The following is a 23,455-nucleotide window of genomic DNA, read 5'->3' as shown; positions in this document are numbered from 1 at the left end:
AACCCAAAGACATTAAACTGGCCTCTGTCAATAACCATTTAAAGGTGCTATAGGAAATCAAGAAGCATTTCAAAGATGGCCGCCAAGTGAAATGACTTGCCTTAAAGAGACTCTTTTTTTTTTTTTGTGAACGTTGAAAATATTCATTTTACATTAAGATGTAAGCCATACAGTTTATAGTAAGAAACATTGTTAGTACAAGCCAAAATGATTAAGAAATTTATTTACAGTTTTACTAGAGCATGTTTTAAAATTTTAAGGAAAAGGAAATGGCTTCACACATATCTTCGAAAAACAAAACACAATGTAGGCGACAATAGCATTTTCCAAAAATATCTTTTATTTTCACATAAGAATCTTCACATTAACTGTTTGTTTTTTTATTTACTTTTTTATTATCAAAGGTCTCTTTTTTATATAATACTCTTTATATACATATTATACAATTTACACAATACATGTACAAAATAAAAGAACAAAAATCAAAAACAAAAAGAACAGAAGTTGGAGTGAACTAACGTTAGTCGTAAAGAGCTGCGTCAGTCGTGCGAACACGCCAACATGATTTCACCAAGTAGGACATGTTGCTGAATTAACATCTATGTTGATCTTGTAACAACATTCCAATCAGAATTAAGGGATACGTTTACCAATCATGTTAAGTTTAAACTTACAGGTAGGGTTATGCACTACATGATTGTTATCCAAGTGTTATTCCCCTCTGATTTTGGGAATAATGTACAGCTATGGTTGGGTTTAGGGGTAGGGAATTGGTGTGTATTACATTTTTGATCAAAAATGATGTTCCAGGATCAACATATTAATCCAGGATCGCATCGTACTTGGCAAAAGCATGACGTGCGTACAAACAACTGCCACGAGTTGAGCTTAAACCGCTACATCATGTCAGAATCAGTGTTTGTGGAGTTTTGTTCATAGTGCTTTAGCTGATTAGCGTTATAAATATGTGTTTCTTTCTCAAAGTGTAAATCTGCTCCAGTTTCCCCATAATAGCCGATCCAAGTGATATATATATATAGCAAAATAGGTACTTATGTTGATGTGACAAACCGAAATGATCAGCATTTGGGCTTTTTGAGTATATATACTGTATATCCAATGCTATCTCATGGCAATTCGTAACTTTTTGATTTAGTGGTTAATTCGTATCAATTCGTACGATTTCATTCCTACAATTTAATATGATTTACTCATCACCCAATGACAGTTGGATTTAGGGGTGGGGTTGGGTGCCACGCCTCCTTTTTAAAATTTTAAATTTTTGTAAGACTGAACTCGTACGAATTCTAACTGTTTAGATTTGCAACTAAACTGACAAAACGTAAAATACTTATGATTTCTTATGAGATCAGACTGATATATCTATTTTCAGATTCTGCCAATGACTGGATTTTGTCATTTTCATTAAATATTACATAAAATAAAAATGTTTATTCAGTCTCGAATATCTTAGTTGCCTATTTTATGTGGTCTGCTTTTAAAATGCAATGCAATTAACGCAATAGCAATTTAGATACTGGAGATTAAATCAATATTCATTTTAGAAATATATTCCAGTCATAAATTATAACAAAAGCTCAAATTATTTGCCCAGGTACCAAAACAAATTAGATGATTATTTTCTTGATTTACCTTATAGGAGTTTTCTGTGCTCATATTGAATAAAGGAAATTGTCATACGTGTTCAATTGACTTTTTCCTTCTGCCCAGAGAACACATTAGATAAACGCAAATGTAGGAATAAATCCAACCCAGGCTCATTATTGATACGTACCACTATAAAAATTTCAGGGAGATCATGAAATTCGTTCCACGAGCTTCGCTTTTTTGCAGTTTTTGCTTTTGCTAATCCACCAGAGGTCGCTGTTTAGGCTTTTTCAGATCTCAAATTTGTCTGGCGAGTGCCATTTGTGCCTGCTGTTCTCTTGTAAATCCACCAGAGGCCGCTGTCGACTGACCGACCTATCGATAACCACCACCCACCCCCTTCCCTATACCCAACTGATAGTGTTTTTAAAAGCACTGATTGACCTGATCACCCCCTTTCCTAAATCCAACCGATGGGTTGCTTTTCAAAAGCAACCCAGAAAAAGAAAAGCCCTCATGGCCACCTGATTTTTCCCACATTTCTTACCACGTTCTCACCCTGTTATTTACTTGTTTATTTTATGTTTTGTCTTTTGTTTTAGTATGATCTGCTTTCTGGAATGGTTTTTCACCGGACTCGAATCCTGTCATTGCGGTCAATTCCTCTCTGCTTCTGAAGTCTGCCGACGTACACGCCAAGCCCCTGGGCAATCGAGTAACAATGGAGGTAAGTGGTCAGCTGGTAGCACGAAGAGAAACAGAAGCCATCAGCACCGTCATACCACCCAATACCACCCCGCTCTCCAGAAATGTATACAGGGGTACGTTTTCACAATGAGCCTGTGTTACAACAAATCCCTCATGTTGCCTTCCAGTTGTCCTCTAGTGTTTTATATTGTGATTGTGTGCTTCTCAATGATTGTGCTTGGCAGTTTAAATGCTGATCTCAGGTCAGACCATCACAGTTCCTCTGCTAACACACACGCTCTTGAGCTTTTCCTCTTGTCTTTCATCTGCAGACTCTCTCTCTCTCTTTCAAACACACACACATACACACACGGTAAACTTTGTTGCTCACTATATATACAGTATTTTGTTCTGCAGTAAATCTAATAACTTACTAATTCTTTAAACAATGCATGTACAAAAACAACACAGCATTTCTGAAAGGAAGTGTGTCAGTGGGTTTGGTAAACAGTATCGGATGACCCTTGTTTTCCTCCAATATGCTGCCAAATCTGAATCAGCACCGTTTCAGTGGAAATTGGGTGAGTGTGTGTTCTGTGCTGTATTTCCAGGGTTAAATCGAGGTACAGCACACAGTCATGTAAAATCAACAGAAAGTGAGAATAAGATCCATTGATTAGATGCTACATAAATTAATATGTAAAAACGAAACTCAGTTATTTTGAGGAAACATGAGAAAAGAATGAAAAATTGGAGTGTTGGACTTCTCTGTGAGAAGCTCTTTGGCTCATTCTTGGCTTGTGTCCCTTCATTTTGAGAGGCTGTCCATATTTGAAGTACATGCTAATTCAAATTCCTCATCACTGTTGGTTTGAGTTCGTTCTTATCCAGGTTGTGTGTAGTCGGATGCTTATATATATTAAAAAACATGTAAAAGGAAGAAAAAACTCCTTTTGCGTGGACAAAATTTCCAGAAAAATACTGACGTCTCGTTTTTGTTTCATTAGAAGTGTCCGAAAGTTCAAAGCTCTCTTCATTCCAGTTTTTCAATTCAGCACCGGTGCCGGCGGCGTGAGATTCAACTTCTTGTTCGCTTCTCCCGATGACCAGCACCGGGAGGCAAAGAGCTACCGCTGTGCTCTTCAACACAGGCCAATGTCCTTACAGTCTTATAAGTCCAATGTTCCAATCCTACTGTAAGAGCAGCAATAATAAAAGAGGGAGTAATGTTGTAAGAACAGTCCAGGATGCTAATGAAATGGCAGAGTTCGTCCGCGTGCTTTTCTGCACTTCGGGAAGAGCCACAACAGGATCATCTGTAGTGGGGGAAATAACAGATATGAAAGATTTAGATGTTGCAGATGCACAAAGATAATTCCAGAAATGCAGGTGCATATGTCTGAGTGCTTGGCTTGCAAGTAGTCCTATTGTATGTACTTAAAGGGATAATTCACGCAAAAATGAAAATTTACACACCATTTACTCAACCTTAAGTGGTTCCAAACCTTTGTTTATTTCTTTATTTTGGTAAACACTAAAAAAGATAGCTGAAAACCTATAACCATTAGCTATGTATAGCAGAGGCCAGCTAGTGAAGTGCTATGTAGGTAAACCTCACTCCTCTGACCTCTAAAAGGTGCTCTGGCGACAGGGACTAGAGGCCATGGACTTTAGCCTCCTTGTTAGACCAACTGACTTCCGTGTAGAAAGTCATTGGTGCCGTCACTCAGATGGGAGTGAGGTTTAGGGGGTTTAGTGTAGCTGAGGCCAGCTAGTGAAGTGCTGTGCAGGTAAACCTCACTCCTCTGTCCTCTAAAAGGTGCTCTATTGACTGACGCCAGAGGACATGGTCTTTAGCCTCCTTGTTAGAGCAACCAACTCCCATGCGGAAAGTCACCAGTTGGATCCCAGCTTGGAGCGGGTTGGGTGGTGTAGGACTGGTGGGGTTAAACTAGTGCTGTGACACAGATGGGAGTTAAGTTTAGGGGGTTGAATGTAGCGGAGGCCAGCTAGTGAAGTGCTGTGCGGGTAAACCTCACTTCTCTGACTTTTAAAAAGGTGCTCTAGCAACAGACGCTAGAGGCCATAATCTTTAGCCTCCTTATTAGAGCAACCGACTCCCATGTGGACAGTTGCCAGTTTGAGCCCAGCTTGGAGCGGGTTGGGTGGTGTAGGACTGGTGGAGTTGCATATGCTTCCATCCAAAGACGCAAATTCAATTTATTTGCAAAACTGGACTATCGCTTAAAACATTTGAGGATGGAAACATAGCTATGGACTTTCATGCTAGAAAAAACTCATTCTATGGAAGTTAATGGTTTCAGGTTTCCAGCTTTCTTTAAAATATTTTCTTTTGTGTCAAACAGTCAAAGTCAAATAGGGGTTCATTCTTCGTACCTCGCTTAAACGATGTAAGATGATTTGGCAGATCCTGAATCGTTTAGTCTTGACAATTGATCTCTTGCTAATTTGATTCTTCAAACAAGTTTAAACAATCAGCAATGCTAAGAATGGGTGACGGCACAGCAGTGTAATGATATTTAGTTTTACTTTTAGAGTGGATTTTCTTTAATTATAAGTCTATTTAAGTTTCTTAATCATGTGGTATAAAGCATAACTGGCTGTTTAGGTTAATTCTGCATCAAAAAAACCTTTATAGTAAAGGTGTCTGCAACTTTTGCGAAGCATCAAATCACAGGCATATTAGCTGTTAAAACGTGCGTATGACTCCCATAAGTTATTATTCCTTTAAAAACACAGAAATACTGGCCATGTCTATTATCACAGAAATTGTACTAAAGCTGGGTCTGTACCTTTAAATTGTGCATGTTTGTATCTAAAAAGGCCATAAATGTTCTCTTTGAATCCCTAGGGAAGGACCAGCCTCAAGATTTATTTCGAGGAGATGATTACATAACAGTTTTATTTATATATTTTCAGTAGAATATCACCTGTTGGTAGATACTTTCAGAAATACTTTTGCTTGAAATGACCCAATCTAATCCTGTTTATAAGAAATAAGCCTCCTCCCGAGCAGATTTGAGCTACCAGACCTGTTGCTATGACAGATGAGTTTTGAAAAAACAAAACGATCCTGAATCAAATCGTCAGTAACCAAATCCAGCTAAATTAGTAATCTCCATACAAAAAATGGACCCCTGGTTTAAAACAAGTAAAGGGTGAGTAAATGAAAACAGGATTTGTAGATTTGTCCCTCAGAACTATCCTTTTTAATCTGGGTATAATTGAATAGGCTATTAAATGGAATGAACTGAGTGTGACCGTACCTGCTGGTAACCGATTAGATGGTGTGTGAGCTCCTCCCCCAGTACCCACTTTAGTTCCTGTCCCAACCCTTGCTTCTTGAGAACCTGAAAGCCATAAAAATAGCAGTGAATCAGCTTGAAATGCAAAGCATGTGCATTTTTAAAATCTGTCAGTTCACCTACTCACCATCATTGGCAATAACGTCCACTCTGAGTCTCAGGCATTCCTGTCCGTGATGGTGCAGTGGTTTGGCTGTAGGGCAAAAAAAAGAAGGCCCGTCAGGACGGAGGAACATAAAAGGATAATGTAGGAAGGTAAATAAGTTAATGGGTAGCAGACAGGTTAATTACAAAGGAGGCTAATAGTGTTAGACGTGTAGTGGCTAAGCCAATTCTCCTTAGCGGCCATCTGGACCTGTGACCCGTGTGTGATCTCTTTTATTACAGTGGCAGAATTGTACTCTAATTCTTAAGGCGCCTATGTGCAAGAGCTTACACTGTGTCGGAGATACAAATCCATTGAAAAAAGCTGTCTGTAAAATTGTCTGTATTCCCTGTCAACATGGATCCTCTGCATTTTTATCAATGAAAACACTCCTCGTTTAACTGCACAATGTTTTAACAATGCACATGCTTTATGGGAATGGTCTAAATTGGGTCTTCACATTTCACCATTGTTAATTCTAGACCTCCATATTCCAGCCTGAATTGGGCTTCTTGTGTTTCCTACTGCCCAAACTCCCCAAGGATAACCTGCGGGGTTGCCAAAAAGACACGTAGCGGTTTTGCTGCCAGTTTAGCAGCGCATAGCAGGAATTGAAATGTATTCATTACTGTGGTGCTAAAGGAGGGCTCGAATATGACTCACAGACTTAGCATTCAGCGTATGGTTTGTGGGACAATAAATCTATAACTGGTTTTTGGAAAGTTCAAAAGCATCTCTACCCCTACAAAACGATCCGCCATAAATGTTACATTCAAAGCTTAAGTGTAACTCACAGATGTAGTAGTAGCTCTCGCCCTGTCGAAACTCCTTTCCCAGGGTGAATGGTGTGAAGCGCTGGAACTTCTCAGAGAACTTTTCGGGAGCATGAGGAGCGAAAGGGTGGCCACATTCCCAACGCATTTGGTCATAGGATTGTGGTCGACAGGTGTCGTAGTCTTCACGTTCCACCATGTAGAGCACGTATCGCTCTGCGTCCTGGGATGGCACTTCGCCTAGTGGATAGTGAGGGCAGACGATATCCAGGTAGTCATTGAGGCGTACCTCAACCGCATAGTCATCCCATCTGAACCTGAAAAAAAGTAAATGATATACGTTAGCCGAGCTCATCTAACATTAGAGATCGACAAAACAACCCAAAAAGCAAAAAAAAAACAAGAATAACTCCAGCGATGTCACTCTCAGAGGTGAGAATTCTGCATTTAGAGAACTTTCACAGAGCGACTGACTTGAATGCCAAACCTGATGCAATCACATTTTCAATTGCCCTCGCATTGATCTACAATAGCATCTCAAAGACGACCAGACGGCAAATCACAAAGGGATGGCGGCAAGGAAGACAAGACAAAAAATTGTGAACAATGGAAAGACAGATGAGTATGTTGATTTCTTCGCAGACAGATGCATGAATATAGATTATTCTAAACATCAGTCCATTGATTGTACCGCACGCGGTCCGTACTCAGAGAATAGGTCAGAGCTGGTGGAAATGGCAGGAACATGTTCGTCTTGGCGTGAATGTGTGCACCATATTGATCTTCCTTGCCTCATGAGGACAGTCTTATTTGTGCAAAGGCATTAGTAATCTGTCAAGTTGCATCAGCAAGTGATGACTATTGACTATCTGCTGAAACACACACAAACGCAAAGAGAGAAATAAATCTGTATTTCGTCAACACTCCCTTACTCATTCATTACAGATAAACACACGCACTCGGGCTGACGGAGTCATACACACCCTGTCTACGCCACACTTCTCCCTTTCATTTGACACATGGAGGGAGGCGACGGAGACAGTCTGCCTGTCTGCTCCTCTCCGCTTTCTGCATTTGCTTCATTCTTGGTTCTGCTCCTCTAGCTCCTCTGGCAGTTTGCTATCTCTGTTTATGTGCAGCCCACTGATAGAAGAACGCCAGAGGTAGAAAGAATGCCCTGGTTTATTTATTCAACCATCCATCATCGGATGCCACTTTAACTTCCATATGTTTGCTTCGGAGCTCAGCTCAGGTTCACACATTCGCATTATGAGTTCGATATCAGCCAAATTAGAAAATCTAATGTAGGCTCCCCAGGTACGACTTTTTGGATGGTGATTAGGTTAAATTCTTGCACTTTCAAAAGTGTCTTTCTATTGCGTAGTCTACAGTTTTTGCAGTCTATAAAAGGTGTAATAGTATTTGTGATGTTTGAAAATGCTTGGACGGCCTAACAATCTGAATGAAACAAAAGTTGCAAAAAGCGTTGTAAATGTTTTTATGTCGTGATACACTACTGAACAAGACTGATTAATCATTAGACTAGATGGCATCATTGGATGTATCTAACCCAGGTTCATTTGGAAAACGTACCTCTATATACATTCCTGGAGATTACCAATATATCCCAGGAGTAATGCTTTTTCGCATTTTTTGTTTTCGTGAATCCGCCAGAGGCGAATGACTGACTGACTAACCCATCCTCCTCCTTCCTTGAACCCAACCAATAGTGTTTTCAAAAGCACAGATTTACCCACTTACCCACTTCCCTAAACCCAACTGACAATTTTAAAAAGAAATCCAGAAAAAGAAATGCCCTTGCCTGATTTTTACCACGTTTTCAAATTTGATCACATTCTCACCCTGTTATTTACAAATTAGATTTTTTGGATTCTGTTTGTGTTTGACCCGCTTTCTGGAACCGTTCCTCACCAGACTCGAACCCTGTCATCGTTGTGAACTCCTCTCTGCGTCTCAAGTTCGACATACATGGCGAGCTACTGGACAAACTGGTTACATCGGTAAAACCGTCCACAGGAAGGTAGGCGGTCAACTGGTAAGTGCAAAAAGGAACATTCGTTTAAAAGACAAAATGCAGCCATACCTACTCCTGGCTAAATAATTCGCGTTCTCCAGAAACGTAAATAGCGGTATGTTTTCATCAGCTAAAATGTCAAAGACTGGTGGACTTGAGCTACTGAGTAAAAAACCACTAGAACCCCCATTGCAACCACATAGAAACACCCTGGTCTTGCACAGCCAATCACCGCTTACATGCTCTTCAGAAGAATTACAGATTTTGCTATCATAATAATAAATATTCGGTTGATGCTGAAATCCTGGATCGTAAACCTCTTAAGGGTTCACACAGACACTAACTGGAATCCTCCTAATTTCTGGAGAATTTCAGCTTTCCTCCCTGTCTGGCGGAAATGGCAGTAGCATTATTTTATACTCGGGAGTGGGTGTTTCTGTCGGCGTGTGACAACATCCACACGTCTGCGCTATGATCAAAGTCTGCAGTCTCTCCTGCTCTCTCTTTTTCTTGTTTGTTGATGAGGGGGGGGGACTCTTGGTCTAAGGACAGACGATCTGGCTCCAGACCACTTCTAGTCTTACACACACAAACCTTTTAATTGGCCTGCTGCTTTCACTCACTGCGGACCCAAACACACACAGCTCCACAAAGCCAAACTTAGCACTCCTAGTCACACACTTCAATTCTCTGGTGGCCTCTGATGGCAGTCACACACCGATGCATCTTTGTTTGATGAATGAAGCAGATTTACCTCACCACCAATAATAATTTACATGTCTCACATTCTTGAACTGCTGTCACCAGATGCTCGTGAGCAGTCATCTGGCACAGCAGCACACACACACACCCCGTTAAAGCCCTGATTAAAATCTGTTTGTGGTATGGCCCCAATGTGTTCATCAAAAGGGGGTCGGGAGGGGGGGCAATTAAAACACAAAGACTGGAATTAAAGTGGTCCCAGAGGGGGGCAATTATGCTGCTCCCCCCCTCAGCCCCTGGGGGCTGGGAGTCAGTGGGATGGATGGGAGAAAGCAGTGGGGGATGGACTCCGTCTCAATGCAGGGGTCAGCGGGTACTCCCCACGCCAGTGTCCTTTCAAGCGCTACAGTTACTTTATCAATGCCTTTATTCATACAGTAATGCTATTTGCTCATTCAAGCGTCATTCATTTCACATACTAAGCTAAACTTCATCTTGAGTATCTGTATCTTAACCTATATTCTACATGTCTTGTGTTCTGTCTTATGGTTTTGTTTCTGGGGTTTAAAAGTCAAAACAAAGAGACAATGTTAAATGTTTTTTTTTTTCATCTGAGTTTTAATATTACAAATAATAATGTTGCCAAATCTATGCACATAAATCCCCCAGAATTAGTTTACACTAAGAATTAACAATACAAATTATATATGTTCATCCATACAAAGAACAAACACTTAAAATCCAAACAAATGCTAAAAAAATCTATCTACTCTCACCATCATCTACTTCTACAGACTGAAAAACAGAATGAATGTGTTTGATTAATGAATGCTGAGACCTGGCAGATGAATGCGGGTGCTTGTGAGTCACGTCCACACTTACCGTCAAACCTGAGTAGCTAAAATTTTCTATCCTAGACTCATTTTCCGGTAAATATCAGTGGAATGCGCACAGTTGATAGACCCGCATCAGTGCCAAATGGGCAACTGTAGGGTTAATCTCAGATCTTTTAATCTTTAGTTCAAAGTTTAGTTGTTGTTGTTCTTTTTAACCCCCTCTAAGTCTGTCTATCAGTCGGTCTCTCCTCCCTCTCGCTCTCTCATTTCAACACTCTATCACTCACTGGAATGCTGGAGCTCAGGGAAAGGGGGGATGATCAGTAGGGGGGCGAGAGGTTGAGGAAATACTCGGAGTCAGCAGTGCACACTCACACACACACAGAGATTGAGGGAAGTTGGGTAATAGTCTAGAAAACGCACAAGTTAACATTCTTTCCACATTCACCTGTTTAAAAGAGAAGGGTATTTAAACACCCACCCACATACACACACACACTCTGACAATGGGCCCGCCGACATCTCTGTCATTCGATCTGTGATCTTTTGTAGCTTTCACCACCTGATACTACAGTCTAAACAGTAATTAATGAAATTCTGACCCGGGATCTGTTCAAATATCCATCCATCACTTTTTGCCCACACACCTGCGTTCGCTGACTGAAATGACTATGTCATTAGCCTCTGAAACCTCTGTCGTTTTAATTCAGTGCTAATGCAAGCGCTGTTGTTCCGGGTGACTGGTTCGGAATGCAGTGTGGCAGGATCATCGGGTGCTCTGTGCTCCGGGATTACCCGGACTAGGTTGCTGAGGGGCCAGGGGCCTCATTCAGTTTAATGCAAGCAGAAAGAGAGAGTAAGATGAGGGGCCCATAGCGAGCTCTTTTATTGTTCAGAAACACAGTTGGAGCGTTACAGTGGAGTGGTTCGGGTTGGAAATGCAACAAAGGCTTGCAGGAGATAGAAAGAGGCCGATGGATGAACAAAAAAAAAAAAAAGAAATTGGTTTGGAAAGATTTTGTCTATATTTTAGCAAAAAACACCCTGCTTTGTACTGTGCAGGTGGAAGAGAGATTAAGAATGTGAAGAAAAAAAAAAAGCAGAGACTCCTTTGATACACTCGATTGGGCAGCCCTTGTGCTTGTCCTCGCCCCAACTCGGACCAGTCTTGCTCTTTCATGTTTTCTTCTATCCATCCATCTCTGTCCACTCACTCGGTTCATCTCTCAGCGCTCAATAAGCCTGTTTGATCCCCCATTCATTCTCCCTCTGACCCCGCCCCCAGGCATTCTCAACCTATCAGAGACCAGTTTGCTGGAATTTGAGGTATTTTGGTTAGTGACCTATGTCTGTGGACACTAACTCTGACCCTTTGGGATTGCCATGGAAACCAAATCTGACCAGTTCCTCCATTTGAGACAATATTCCACACCAGGGCTTTTTCAATCCATCATGTTTACATACATCTTTTCCTCATCAATCTTTTTTCGTTCCCTTTAAATCCCTCAAACTTTTGTCTCCCGGCATCATTGATCAAGTTGTCAGATTGGCTTTCTCAAATGATTGAACTTTTCCATCTTTTGTGAAGAAATGGCTCAGTGGGGTGTGATAAAGATCTACTAAAAATGTTTTGTGTGCCTTTAAATTCACAGAAAAAATTGTTACACTATCTTTAAAATAGTGGTGGTCCGTTATTGGCAATAACATGCTGTGTTGATGCGAGACTCTTACCGGGCGATAACAAAATATCGCCATTAATCTATTCTCAAAGTTGGGTTGGGAGCTGGGTCTATTCTATGCAAGCTACAATGACTTTCACCTTGATATTTTAGCGCGGATGTATACCTGGCCGAATTGCACTGTAGGTGGCGAGAACGAGTCTTCGAACCTGTGTGTATTTCTTCTGTGAAATTACCATATCAAACGTGACGTGCTAACATGGATGCAGTTCACTAGAGTGAATCTGATTAATGTTAGCTACGCATCTAACTATCAGGCACCTGTAGAGTTTATGCGTTTGAGTAAAACATATACAAATAAAATAGACCGGGTGCTTTGAAAGAAAACTGGTGAGCGGTCTGACAAAAAAGTGCCCTTCTAAATCAAATCAGTAGGATGCCCTTCTGGATCTTTCACTTACTTCGAAGACACTACTGACTACGCTTACATGGACATCTGTAATCTAGTTATTTGCCTTAATAGACAATAATATAATTAAGATGTTTACATGACGTGCTTTCTTGTAAGAGTTTCCTGTAATTTTCGGTGACTTTAACTGCAGTCCGGCAGTTTCATTTTTTCTCATGAACATTTCATTCATGCCCCCGTGACAAACTGGGGTATTAGACGCAAATAAGGAGTAAGGACTGGAGAAAGTGTTATGGAATTTAATAACGCACACTGAATGGAAAGAAAAAATCTTCCGCATTTCACGATGTGTGTGTGTGTGTGTGTGTTGCAAGGTCCTTGACAGCCGCGTGTGTCGATCTTGTCAGAAAATATGGCGAAAAGTCCTACATGAAGGTAATAGTTTGATTGCTGTGTTTACTTCAATAATGCCACTAATATATGCATACTCCACATCTTAATTCCATTTCTGTTTAGTTCAGTTATGACATAGTCAGATTAAGGTCATCAAAAATCGCTGTTTGGAGCTCATGTCGGCCTACAGTTCAAAATTCATGATTAACTGAATAAACAGTTAGTAAAGACAAGTACATCTTATTGAACATAATTTATTTTCATCACCAATTATCATAGTAGAACAGTTTCTCAAGCAGTTTGTAATGCATTTTGGAAACAGGACATGAGCCCCTGGTCTAATGCGCCACCTGGCTTGAGAGACCCATTCTCAAAGACTTACATTTAGTCATTATTTGGGTAGCACACATATTCTGAATGCCTTCGACAGAATTCAAATGAGCTATTTTAATCTAGATTAATTCCAAGATTACAGTGGGAGATTTAAAAAATAATATATGCCCACCTACTGTATACTTTTAAACCAATCATAACCATAGTTGCATTTCCAAACTTATATGGTGTCTTTAAAGGTCCTGTGAATTGAGAAAAAAAGTAGTAGGTTATTCTTAAGGATATCTATAAACTGGTGTGCTCCAAAAACAGTGACAAAATTCACATGTTAAAGATACAAACATCCAAAGCTTGTAGTTTGTCACTTCCACCTAAATGGATCAACGATTTGTTCCAAATCTTATCAAATCTTCTGACCAATCAAATCCTATCTAGTATCTGCCATTTCCCGCCCCTTCAAGATACTTGTCATTCTATACTGGTCAACTGTAGTAATAGGCACTGATATCCTCTCATAGATCAATAAATGACACAACTAAATACAAACACGGTGGTACTCAGTGGGACAGGAATGAGTAGTACTCATATTGCAGTGAAAATGGAGTTCCTAGCATTGTTCAGGCATTAGCCATTCTACAGGGGGCGTGGCCTCTCACACCATGCCATAAAATACATGCAATGCGTCGTGGGAATGGACCTTCATCTCAAAAACCATTCCATTCAAGAACAGTACAAACAACAAGAGTGTGGAGACAAAAACCGCATGGGGTTTGAGATTGTAACAAGATCCTAAGACAACAAACATTCAAATACCCTCATATTACCTTAACAGCATGTTCCTGTCAAATACTTAGTGCACTACTGTGAAATGCTGTCAAATACACTGTAAAAAAGACATTCGGCTGGATATGTGTTCTTAAACAGGAAGAATGAATCAAAGACGTTCAGGAGTAAGGTAAGAGGGAGGAATGACCGTGAGAAGGAAGAACAATTCTGGGAATTCTGAGGGAGTTAAAAGACTTTGACGGCAGCTCTATGATCAAACATAAAGATAACAGCATTTACTACAGGTGAAACAAACGACTCTTCTTCACAGTAAAGCGTGCCAGATTGTAATAAGAGCAAAAATAAGAGCAAAACAGACATATAGTCATGTGCTTTCTCGATATTGAGCTGTACACTAAACTATCACTTTCTCAAGCCCCTCAACTCGTGTGATTAGTAAATCACAAGAGTATTCATGCGTACAAGGAAGTTTGTATCTAAGACTTGTGTAAGAAGCGGGCCGCTTGCGTGCGCGAGTGTGTGAGAAAGGTATTGTTTATTGTACGCGCAGGATGTGCCATTTTCCCGGGAAAACATTTGGCCAGGAAACTCATGCTTAACGAGGGAAAAGGCCGTCTCCTCAACCTTTGAGCACTCGCTGCACTCGTCTCAAGATTTGACAAATATCACATCATTTGCATGTTATACAAGTAATTACATCAACAAAAGAACTTGTGGCCAATGAGGACTTGTATGTAGGAGTTAATTGGAGAAGACTTTCATGGGTCAGTAATCAATGATACGAAGGCAGATTCAATTTATAAGATTATAAGAAGCAAAACAAAGAGGAAATGGAGGACGTTACTTACATGGAATGCTTTTACAAGTTTTAAAGTGATAGTTCTCACAAAATCTCATTCATGTTCTTTCAAATCCATAAGACTTTTTTATTAGATGAGGATGAAGTCCAATCCATGAATGTGGTATGTTTTTTCTTCCTCCAAACACCAACGTTCAATGAAATACAAGAGATTTCTGTCATTCCATTGAAAGTCCAAAACCGTGCCCATCCAAAAAGTCCATAAAATGTATGCAAATGCTGAATGTTATAGATTTTAGCACTAAAAAGTAGCCAGATGAAATTTGATTTTGGCCGGGAAACTCATGCTTAATAAGGGAAAGGTCGTCTTCTAAACCTTTGAGCACTCGCTGCACTCGTCTCAAGATTTGACAAATATCACATCATTTGCATGTTATACAAGTAATTACATCAACAAAACACGTGGCCAATGAGGACTTGTATGTAGGAATTAATTGGAGAAGACTTTCATGGAGTAGTAATCAATGATAAGAAGACAGATTCAATTTATAAGATGACAGATTAAGAGCAATATGGAGAAGGAATGGAGGACGTTACTTACATGGAATGCTTTTACAAGTTTTAAAGAGATAGTTCTCACAAAATGACATTCATGTTCCTTCAAATCTATAAGACTTTTTTAATGTGATTGAAGTCCAATCCATAAATGTGATATGTTTTTTCTTCTTTCAATGAAATACAAGAGACTTTCAGTAAAATACAGGATATTTCTGTCATTCCATTGAAAGTCCAAACTGTGCCCATCCAAAAAGTCCATAAAACGTATGCAAATGCTGTATGTTATGGATTTTAGCCCTAAAAAGTAGCCAGACGAAATTTGATTTTATTTCAACACAATCAAAATAACATACTGATGTACATATATACTCTACCTGACAAAAGTCTTGTCGCTTATTCAAGTTTTAGGAATAACAAATAATAGCATGACTTCTAGTTGATCATTTGGTATCAGAAGTGGCTTATATAAGAGACAAATGCCTCTAGATTACGCTTATTTTATCAAAATAAAATAGGATAATGCCTTGATTTTTAATTAATTAATTAGGACAGTAAGGTCTGACTTTGCTTAGACAGAAGTCTTGTCACTTAACAGAAATAATGTACAGCATAGAATATAAAGTCATGGTGCAGTGGAAAATAAATTAATATTGTGTATGACTCCCATGAGCTTGGAGGATTGCATCCTTACATCTTTGCAATGACTCAAATAACTTATTAATAAAGTCATCTGGAATGGCAAAGAAAGTGTTCTTGCAGGACTCCCAGAGTTCATCAAGATTCTTTAGATTAATCTTCAACGCCTCCTCCTTCATCTTATCCCAGACATGCTCAATAATGTTCATGTCTGGTGAGTGGGCTGGCCAATGCTGGAGCACCTTGACCTTCTTTACTTGCAGGAACTTTGATGTGGAGGCTGAAGTATAAGAAGCAGCGCTGTCCTGCTGACAAACGTCTTGATGGCTCAGGTTATTAATGTGGCCATCCACATATGCCCCCATACTCAATGTAACCCCAAACCATGATTTTTCCTTCAGCAAACTTGACTGATTTCTGTGAGAATCTTAGTTAATGTGGGTTCCAATAGGTCTTCTGCAGTATTTGTGATGATTGGGATGCAGTTCAACAGATGATTCATCAGAAAAATCGACCTAGCATGTCAAAAATGGTAAACAGAAACTCAACTATGCTATTTGTTTGTGTTTTAGAGATGAAAAAAAACCCCATTGTGGTTTAGAATGACATAAGTGTGACTAAATAATACATTTTTTAAGGTGAACTAACCCTTTAAACTAGCTTGGAAAACAAATACGCAATGGGCGGGAATCTGTGGAGGTTTGTGAATGACGGCCATCTGAATTCTGCGCATACAGCCAGTATTCAGAGTCAGGGAATGGACAGAATAGGCATGAAGAAGGTGAAAGGGAGGAGAAAAGCAGAGCGAGACAGGCTCTGGTGGTTATGGCTGCCAAAACCGATAAAGAAAAGCAAAGGGAGGAGAAAAAATTCAACACCTCCTTTTTCTTCCTTCTTTCACACAGGGAAAGGAAATAAGGACAGGAACTGAATAAAAGGATGAAAAGCGCTGGCGTGTATGGCTGAGATAAAAGGTAGAGGGAACGAGGGAGAAGCCAGACAGAAGATCAGGAGAGAGGTGGGCTCGAGTACCGGCCTCCCTATTTGAAGACCACCATAGAGAGTGACAGGCTACAGCGAATGAATGGCACTTCATCACTCACTCTCTCACTGTCAATCTACCACGCACACACACGGATCTGATGAGTTTAATGCTAAGTGACGCGGAGACAAAAGCAAAATGGCACTTTATCACCGGTTTCTATCTCCACTTCTCGTCTCCGCACATTTACAGACGCGCACTGTGACAGACACCCCGGCATGAATGCCACTTCATTTCGGCGGCGAACTCTGGCCCACAATTGGTCACACTAGCCCCTGGTTTTGTTCCACTGCAGATCTGCGGTGGGAGCGCGCTAATTTGGCTGGAACGTATAACAAAAAAGCACTTAGCTGGCAAAACCCCACGAGCAAAAAAAAAAAGAGCTCCGTTCGCTGGAAAAAAACACCAGTGAATGGGGCATTTTGGGTAGAAGACCCAAGAAAGCCCCCATTTCTGGCTGAATTAAACCATGTAAAAGGCCTTTATACAGGGTGAAACAGTAACACAATGGGGTGATGGTGGACAAGCGGAAGATAAAAAAAATGTGAGGAGGTCAGAGAGTTTTTTTGGGGGGTACTGATGGTATTTGGATTCAGCGGACTGATTGAGGGAAAGAGTTAAAGAAAAAGGAGCAGAGGAGAGGTTGAACTTTGTGCCAGTTAACCATGCGGTACGGGGCACGCAGCCAGGGGAAAGGGAGGGAGGTTTGGGAAGGACAGGTAGGAGAGAGAGGATAAGGAAAGAGAAAAAGAAAGACAGAAGAAAGAGAAGAAATCTCTATAAGCCTTTGAGTGCTCATTAAACAACAAAAGCTATTACTGAAAAAGGTTTAGCATCCATGAGCGAGATTAAAAGATTACTTCAACAAACTAAATTATTAGTTACTCTTATTGCGAAAACAAAAACCGTGTTTTCTTTTTACGTGGACATAGGAGATATCGTGAATGGTGTATAGCATGAGACGATAACCGCTTTTATGGTTTACGGCGGTTTGGAAAACTCAAGGTTTTAAAATCGACAACATTTTCTGTTATACAGTTCCTACAGTATATGTAAGATTTTTAATGTTTATTTTTTATAATTTTTTTGTTTTGTTTTTTAGGACAACAGTATCTCCAGCAGAAAAGATATCCAAAGATGCCATTTTAAATTGTAAAAAAATCTGTGTTTTTGAAACTAGGAAGACAGAAGTCAATAGCTATGTTTCCATCCGAAAATACGAATTAACTGGATTATTGCACAAAAGATATGCGAGTAAAAAGCAGCGTTTCCATCCAACGAGTCAAAGAGAATCACTTCCTGATTAACTGGCGCCAAATGTCATCGGTAAAAACTGAACTTGCTGAGGTAAGAGAAGCTGCGTGAATCTTTTCCTTATTTAATAAATGACTTGCGCCTCAGAAGCCAATGCTGACACGCAATGAACGAGGGGTGGTGTTTGAAGGCGTTAGACGCAGAGCACAGACGCTCTTGACAGTTCTGGAGGTAATAAACAATATAATAACATAAATACTAAAACGGTTAAGGCGTTTTAGAATGACCAAAACATTATTTCAGATGTTTTACAATGTGCTCCGTCTGCTGATTTGTCCATTCACACACATTTTTATAGTCACATGATCTCTTATAACAAAATCACATGACTTTTTTAATGTGCACACTGGAATTTGTTCGGTAAAAGTGTTTCCATTGTAGTTTTTGCACATCTTTTCTTATCGAATAAAAAGTTTTGTCCTACTCAGTTATGCGCATACGTTTTTTTATGCACATTTTCAAAATGTATGCTTATCTTGGCTATTTTTTATATCCAAAATGCACATAAAAATAGGTGGATGGAAACATAGCTAGTGATTCCTTTAAATTATCTAGCCTCACATGTTTACTGTTCCAACATATTTTAAACATTTCTCTAAAATAAAATATATTGTGTTCAAAATGGGAAGAAAGATTTAGTTTTTTTTACCCAGACATTTAAAACGAACAGATTTTAGAGCAGTGATCACAATACTGTAAAACCGTGATGATTTTATCCAAGGTTATCATACCATCAGAATCATACATGTATACCATATGGTGTAGTAGTTGCTAATATAGTACAAATACAAAAAAATGGAGTTGAGATTAAAAAAATTAAAAAATTAAAAATCCCACAAAATTATAGAGATATTCCAATATTCCAAAGTCATGCAGCAGCTTGAGTGACAAACAGCAATTTTTTAAATGTTGATAACCAAAAATATGACATTCACTCAAAAATGAGTTTTGCATTTTGTTCAAACAACATAAAATGTGCTGAAACAACACAATTCTTGAGTTTTTATTTTTGGCACAGCTTAATTGTTTTTATGTTCAATCCACTTATATTTGTCAAAACTAATAAGTTAACTTATAATAGGTTAATTCCTTCAAGTTGTCCCAACACAAATTGATTGTGTGGAACCAATTGTGTTATTACCACACCATTTCTTCACAAAAATCCACAAAATTCAGTTTTCAGCATCGAGTCAACTGATTTATTGAAAAGAATTGGCTTATAAACAATTATTCAATAAAGAATTGAGCTTTAACCACATCTCATAAACTTTTATGAACATGTTAGAGAAAGCCAAATGTTATAAATGTTATAAATGTTTGCCCAAATTAAAACATATTGTGTTCAAAGGGGAAAAAATTTGTTGTTTTTACCCAGACATTTAAAATGAACATATTTTAGAGCAGTGATACAGTGAAACTGAAATATTTTTTATCCAAGATTATCATCTAATCAGAATCATATACCAGTCCATGTCTTATGGTGTAGGAGTTGCTAATATAGTAAAAATACATCACACAAAACCATTTTCCAGACAATTTCTACACAAAAATCCACAAAATTCAGATTTCAGCATTGAATTAACTGATTTATTAAAAAGAGTTGGCTTAAAAACAATTAATTCAATCATAAATTGAGCTTCAACTGCATCTCATAAACTTTTATGATCATGTCAAAGAAAGCCAGGGTAGATATTCAATGATTAATGACTCAGTCATGTGACTTCTTGAAATCTTGGAATATAGTCATCTGGAGCTCTTTTATGACACTTACTAATATGATAATAGTGTACTGCCTTCTGTTGCTTTCAGTGAGTAAAAACATTTTTAACGTTGGGTGAACTATTCGTTAGATTAATTCTAATGAATAATGTTAAATAATCACTGAAAAGGCTAAACAGAGAAAACAACTCTACAGGAGAGCACAGAGAATTTAAAAGAGGAAGTTTGGTTAATAAATATACGAGTGAGTCAGTCAAGTGCTGAATTACTGCTCACCAAGACACTCCTTAATCAGCTCAGAAACACAGAAAAACACACCTTCCACTTGATCAACTATTGACTGCGAGCAACACTACAACAGCAGGGTTTCAGCAAGCAGCTGCAAGCACAACGAGAACACGCACCAACAAATTCAATCATGCACACTACACGAGCTAACTTCACCTCTCAAGCAGAAAAAAAAAACAAGTTCAGCTGCAATGGTCTGTCGACTCTGGAGTCAACCTTCCCCTAAGACATATACACACATCTGCATACATGCACACACTGTTGACCATGTGCGTCAGACACATGAACGCATAGAAAAGCAATCACGATAGTATTTTTCTTGGACGGTTTTTCATTTATAGAATGAAATGAAAATAAAATATGCAGGAAGAAATTAAGAAAGAGCTGCAGAAAAAAAGCAGAATGAAAAAAAGGGGGAAATGAAGCATCTCCTCTAGCCCAGCCCATCTAGAATTTCAATGAAAATGGGATTAGATCACATAGAAAGAGGGCAAGATTAAGACGGGGAATAAAAATAGTACGTATGTGGATTACGCAGGCGATAAAATGATCACTGTTGTTTGGACTTTGACGTAATCATCACATCTGCTAAAGCAAATGCTTGTTGTTCTAAGAAGAGTGGATGGGGTAAATATGTCTGCACGAAGGGGCAGATGTCCTATTTTTTCCAGCTTTCTGTCTGTTATCAGGGTTTCTCTGTATGACTAATTCAATCTCACTGCCTTTGGGCTATTGGAATATTAACACCAACTGTTTAAAGATGATAAAATCATTACGGTAATTCAGCATGACCCTGCAATTTATTTGCCAGCCTTTAGCTTTAGGAAATTTGATTCATCTGAACAAATTCAATTTTCATTCAATGTTTATTTCAATGAACCAGTTCAAACTCAAGAGCTCACCGCTCATACTCCAGAAGAGATTCATGTGATAAAATTTATATTTTGTTTTTGGTTTAACATGTGGATAAATACTGCCAAATCAACCTCAAACTGATAACTTGTTTACATTTATGGCTTTGGTTTATTTTGCGGGTTTAGAGTAAAACTTTTGGAGTTTTGGAAACTATTTTATTTCAGCATTAAAAATAACATTTCAGGGCAATTTTTAACAGGAAAATAACTCTATTTACATCTTCTTGGTAAAGAGTCTTCTCTACCAAAATCATTTAATATTAAACACATTTTAGGAAAGACATTTCATTTTCAGATATATGGATGAATTCATTCATTCATTTTCAGCTTAGTCTCTTTATTTATATAAATGTAATATGAATTTATGTAATTTGCCAACTTAAACTTAACTACATGTTAATTAAATGCTAAATAGGCTACTAAAAACGTAATTAGATAGTATTTTGACAGACTACGTCATACATTATTACGCTGAAACAACGTTCTCATCGCAAAACACTCGCTGAGTCGGTTCAACAGAATCACTATAAAAATCTAAATTGATTCACTCGCGTCTGACTTGTATCGGCAATTTGAGTTTAGCAGTCCGAGCTTCAGTCATCTGCTTTGCGTTTATCTGTCATCGGAAAAGTCACTCAGCACCTATTTCAACACCTTACCGACTTGTGCGTCAAAAAACAAAACATTCCTGTGAGTTTCCTCTTCATTTCCAATTCAGTCGGAAATAATCAACCAAATAATTGACCAAATGCATAGCCTAATCTATGGTGAATGTACTATACAACTGTGAATGTATATAGCTTAACTAGTTATATATATATATATATATATATATATATATATATATATATATATATATATATATATATATATATATATATATATATATAGTCACGTCTATACTTCTGTTTGCTGTTAGCCTACACTTATTCTTGTTAAGGTGTGTTGTAGAAGAACGTAGACAGCACACACCCAGCAAATCAGTTCTCCAAAGAAGCTTATTTTTTGATCACATGCACAAATGTAAAAAAACACACACACGACATATTCAGGTGACTGGTAGTAGACAGATTATGACGCGAATAAGAGTGCGTGGATTATGTAATCTGTTACAGGTAAAGATGTAACACTGCAACGTCAAAATGCTTCCACAGTGTAAACAAACACGAGACTCCAACTCTGGTGGACCTACCAAATGCACTGACCATTAAAACAAAATTACGATGCAAATTAATAATCACACATAGATATTATGTGTTATGTTAACATTATATGATATGTTAACAAATAACATTGTAATTTGCAAATATATATATAAGTAGAAGTAAAAAATAAAATTATTAGCCGTCCTATCAGAGTAATTATAACATATTAAAGCAAAATTACAATATGAAATGCACTGCAAAAGAAAATGTGGTACAAATGACATGTACTTACTTAGAGTTGGTACTATTCCAGAAAACAGTGTGTCTCTCAGCTGAGGCGAACACAGCGCAGATACTCGCTGCAATGTGTAAAAGCCACACCAGATCCATTATAGACCTGTGAATCAATCCAAAATGAAGAAAATAACCAGCAACTGGTAAAGTTTCCTCTAAATCTCTGTGCAGTGGATGCAAACTACTTTCAAGTTAGTTAATATGCGGTTTGTAGCGACTCGGCTCTGCAAACGCAAACAATAAATCAAGAGATCCGAGTCTATTATCTATCTAGTCAGTACTGAATGAAACTTTCTGCGCATCGCAGTTTGGTTTTGTGGAAACGCCTCCGCACAAGCCACGCCTTGCAGCCAATCAGAACACAGGCTTCCTTCTTTATGAAGGAGAGGCAGTCGATCGCCCTCTACAGATACTGTAGCTCAGTCTGAGGTTGGAAATCGATTGTTAACATGTTTTTCGATTAGACTGTGACAAAGTGTTCTTAGAATTTCGACAGCGTTATGGAACATAATATGATATGGAAAAAAATAAACGTTTTGTATCGATTCAACCCCAGACATTCAGTCTGACTGGATAAGTGTTAATAGTTCGTAAGGGCTTTTTAACACATAGGGCATACATGCTTTCATCTTCCCAATCAACAGTTCGGATAAAAACAAGCCATTAACACTTTCACACATACTCGAAATGCAAGTTAGACTAGTCTTTGGTCAAACCAATTTGGTCTGACTGTATTTGATCTCCTATTCAACTGATATTTAATCCACTGAATAGGCTACAATTGATAAGCTCCCACATGAAACCAAATTATTGTATTACATATCACATATACACTGTAAAAAAATCCTGGTTGCCTTAAATTTTTAAACTGTATTAAATTAAACTTATGAGTCCATTGAACTTATATTATTATTATATTATTCATTCATTCATTCATTTTCTTTTCGGCTTAGCCCCTTTATTAATCTGGGGTCGCCACCGTGGAATGAACCGGCAACTTATCCAGCATATGTTTTATGCAGCGGATGCCCTTC

General features: G+C 38.6%; 1 protein-coding gene across 1 annotated transcript; it reads right to left on the bottom strand.

Annotated features, from left to right (window-relative positions):
* Positions 1–322: 322 nt before the first annotated feature.
* efna1a (ephrin-A1a) lies at positions 323–22,694 on the bottom strand. Its single transcript, XM_056480001.1, has 5 exons — positions 22,420–22,694; positions 6,561–6,856; positions 5,749–5,814; positions 5,583–5,666; positions 323–3,611 (listed from the first exon to the last, which is right to left on the bottom strand). The coding sequence occupies exons 1-5, from the start codon at positions 22,515–22,517 to the stop codon at positions 3,487–3,489; spliced, it is 669 nt and encodes a 222-aa protein (XP_056335976.1). The 5' UTR covers positions 22,518–22,694; the 3' UTR covers positions 323–3,486.
* Positions 22,695–23,455: the final 761 nt, after the last annotated feature.

This window comes from Danio aesculapii, chromosome 19 (genome assembly GCF_903798145.1).
Source record: "Danio aesculapii chromosome 19, fDanAes4.1, whole genome shotgun sequence".
NCBI classification, from domain to species: domain Eukaryota; kingdom Metazoa; phylum Chordata; class Actinopteri; order Cypriniformes; family Danionidae; genus Danio; species Danio aesculapii.
The sequence above is the reverse complement of the archived record's forward strand: the minus strand, read 5'-3'. Positions and strand labels throughout refer to the sequence as shown.

What these genes read in the sequence shown, in the direction of transcription:
- efna1a (XM_056480001.1), bottom strand. Translation starts at nt 22,517, where the DNA reads ATGGATCTGGTGTGGCTTTTACACATTGCAGCGAGTATCTGCGCTGTG. An exon ending in CGAGAGCTACTACTACATCT is followed by an intron (nt 5,815 to 6,560) that starts GTGAGTTACACT and finishes TTTGCCCTACAG; the next exon opens with CCAAACCACTGCACCATCAC. An exon ending in ATCTAATCGGTTACCAGCAG is followed by an intron (nt 3,612 to 5,582) that starts GTACGGTCACAC and finishes CCCCCACTACAG; the next exon opens with ATGATCCTGTTGTGGCTCTT.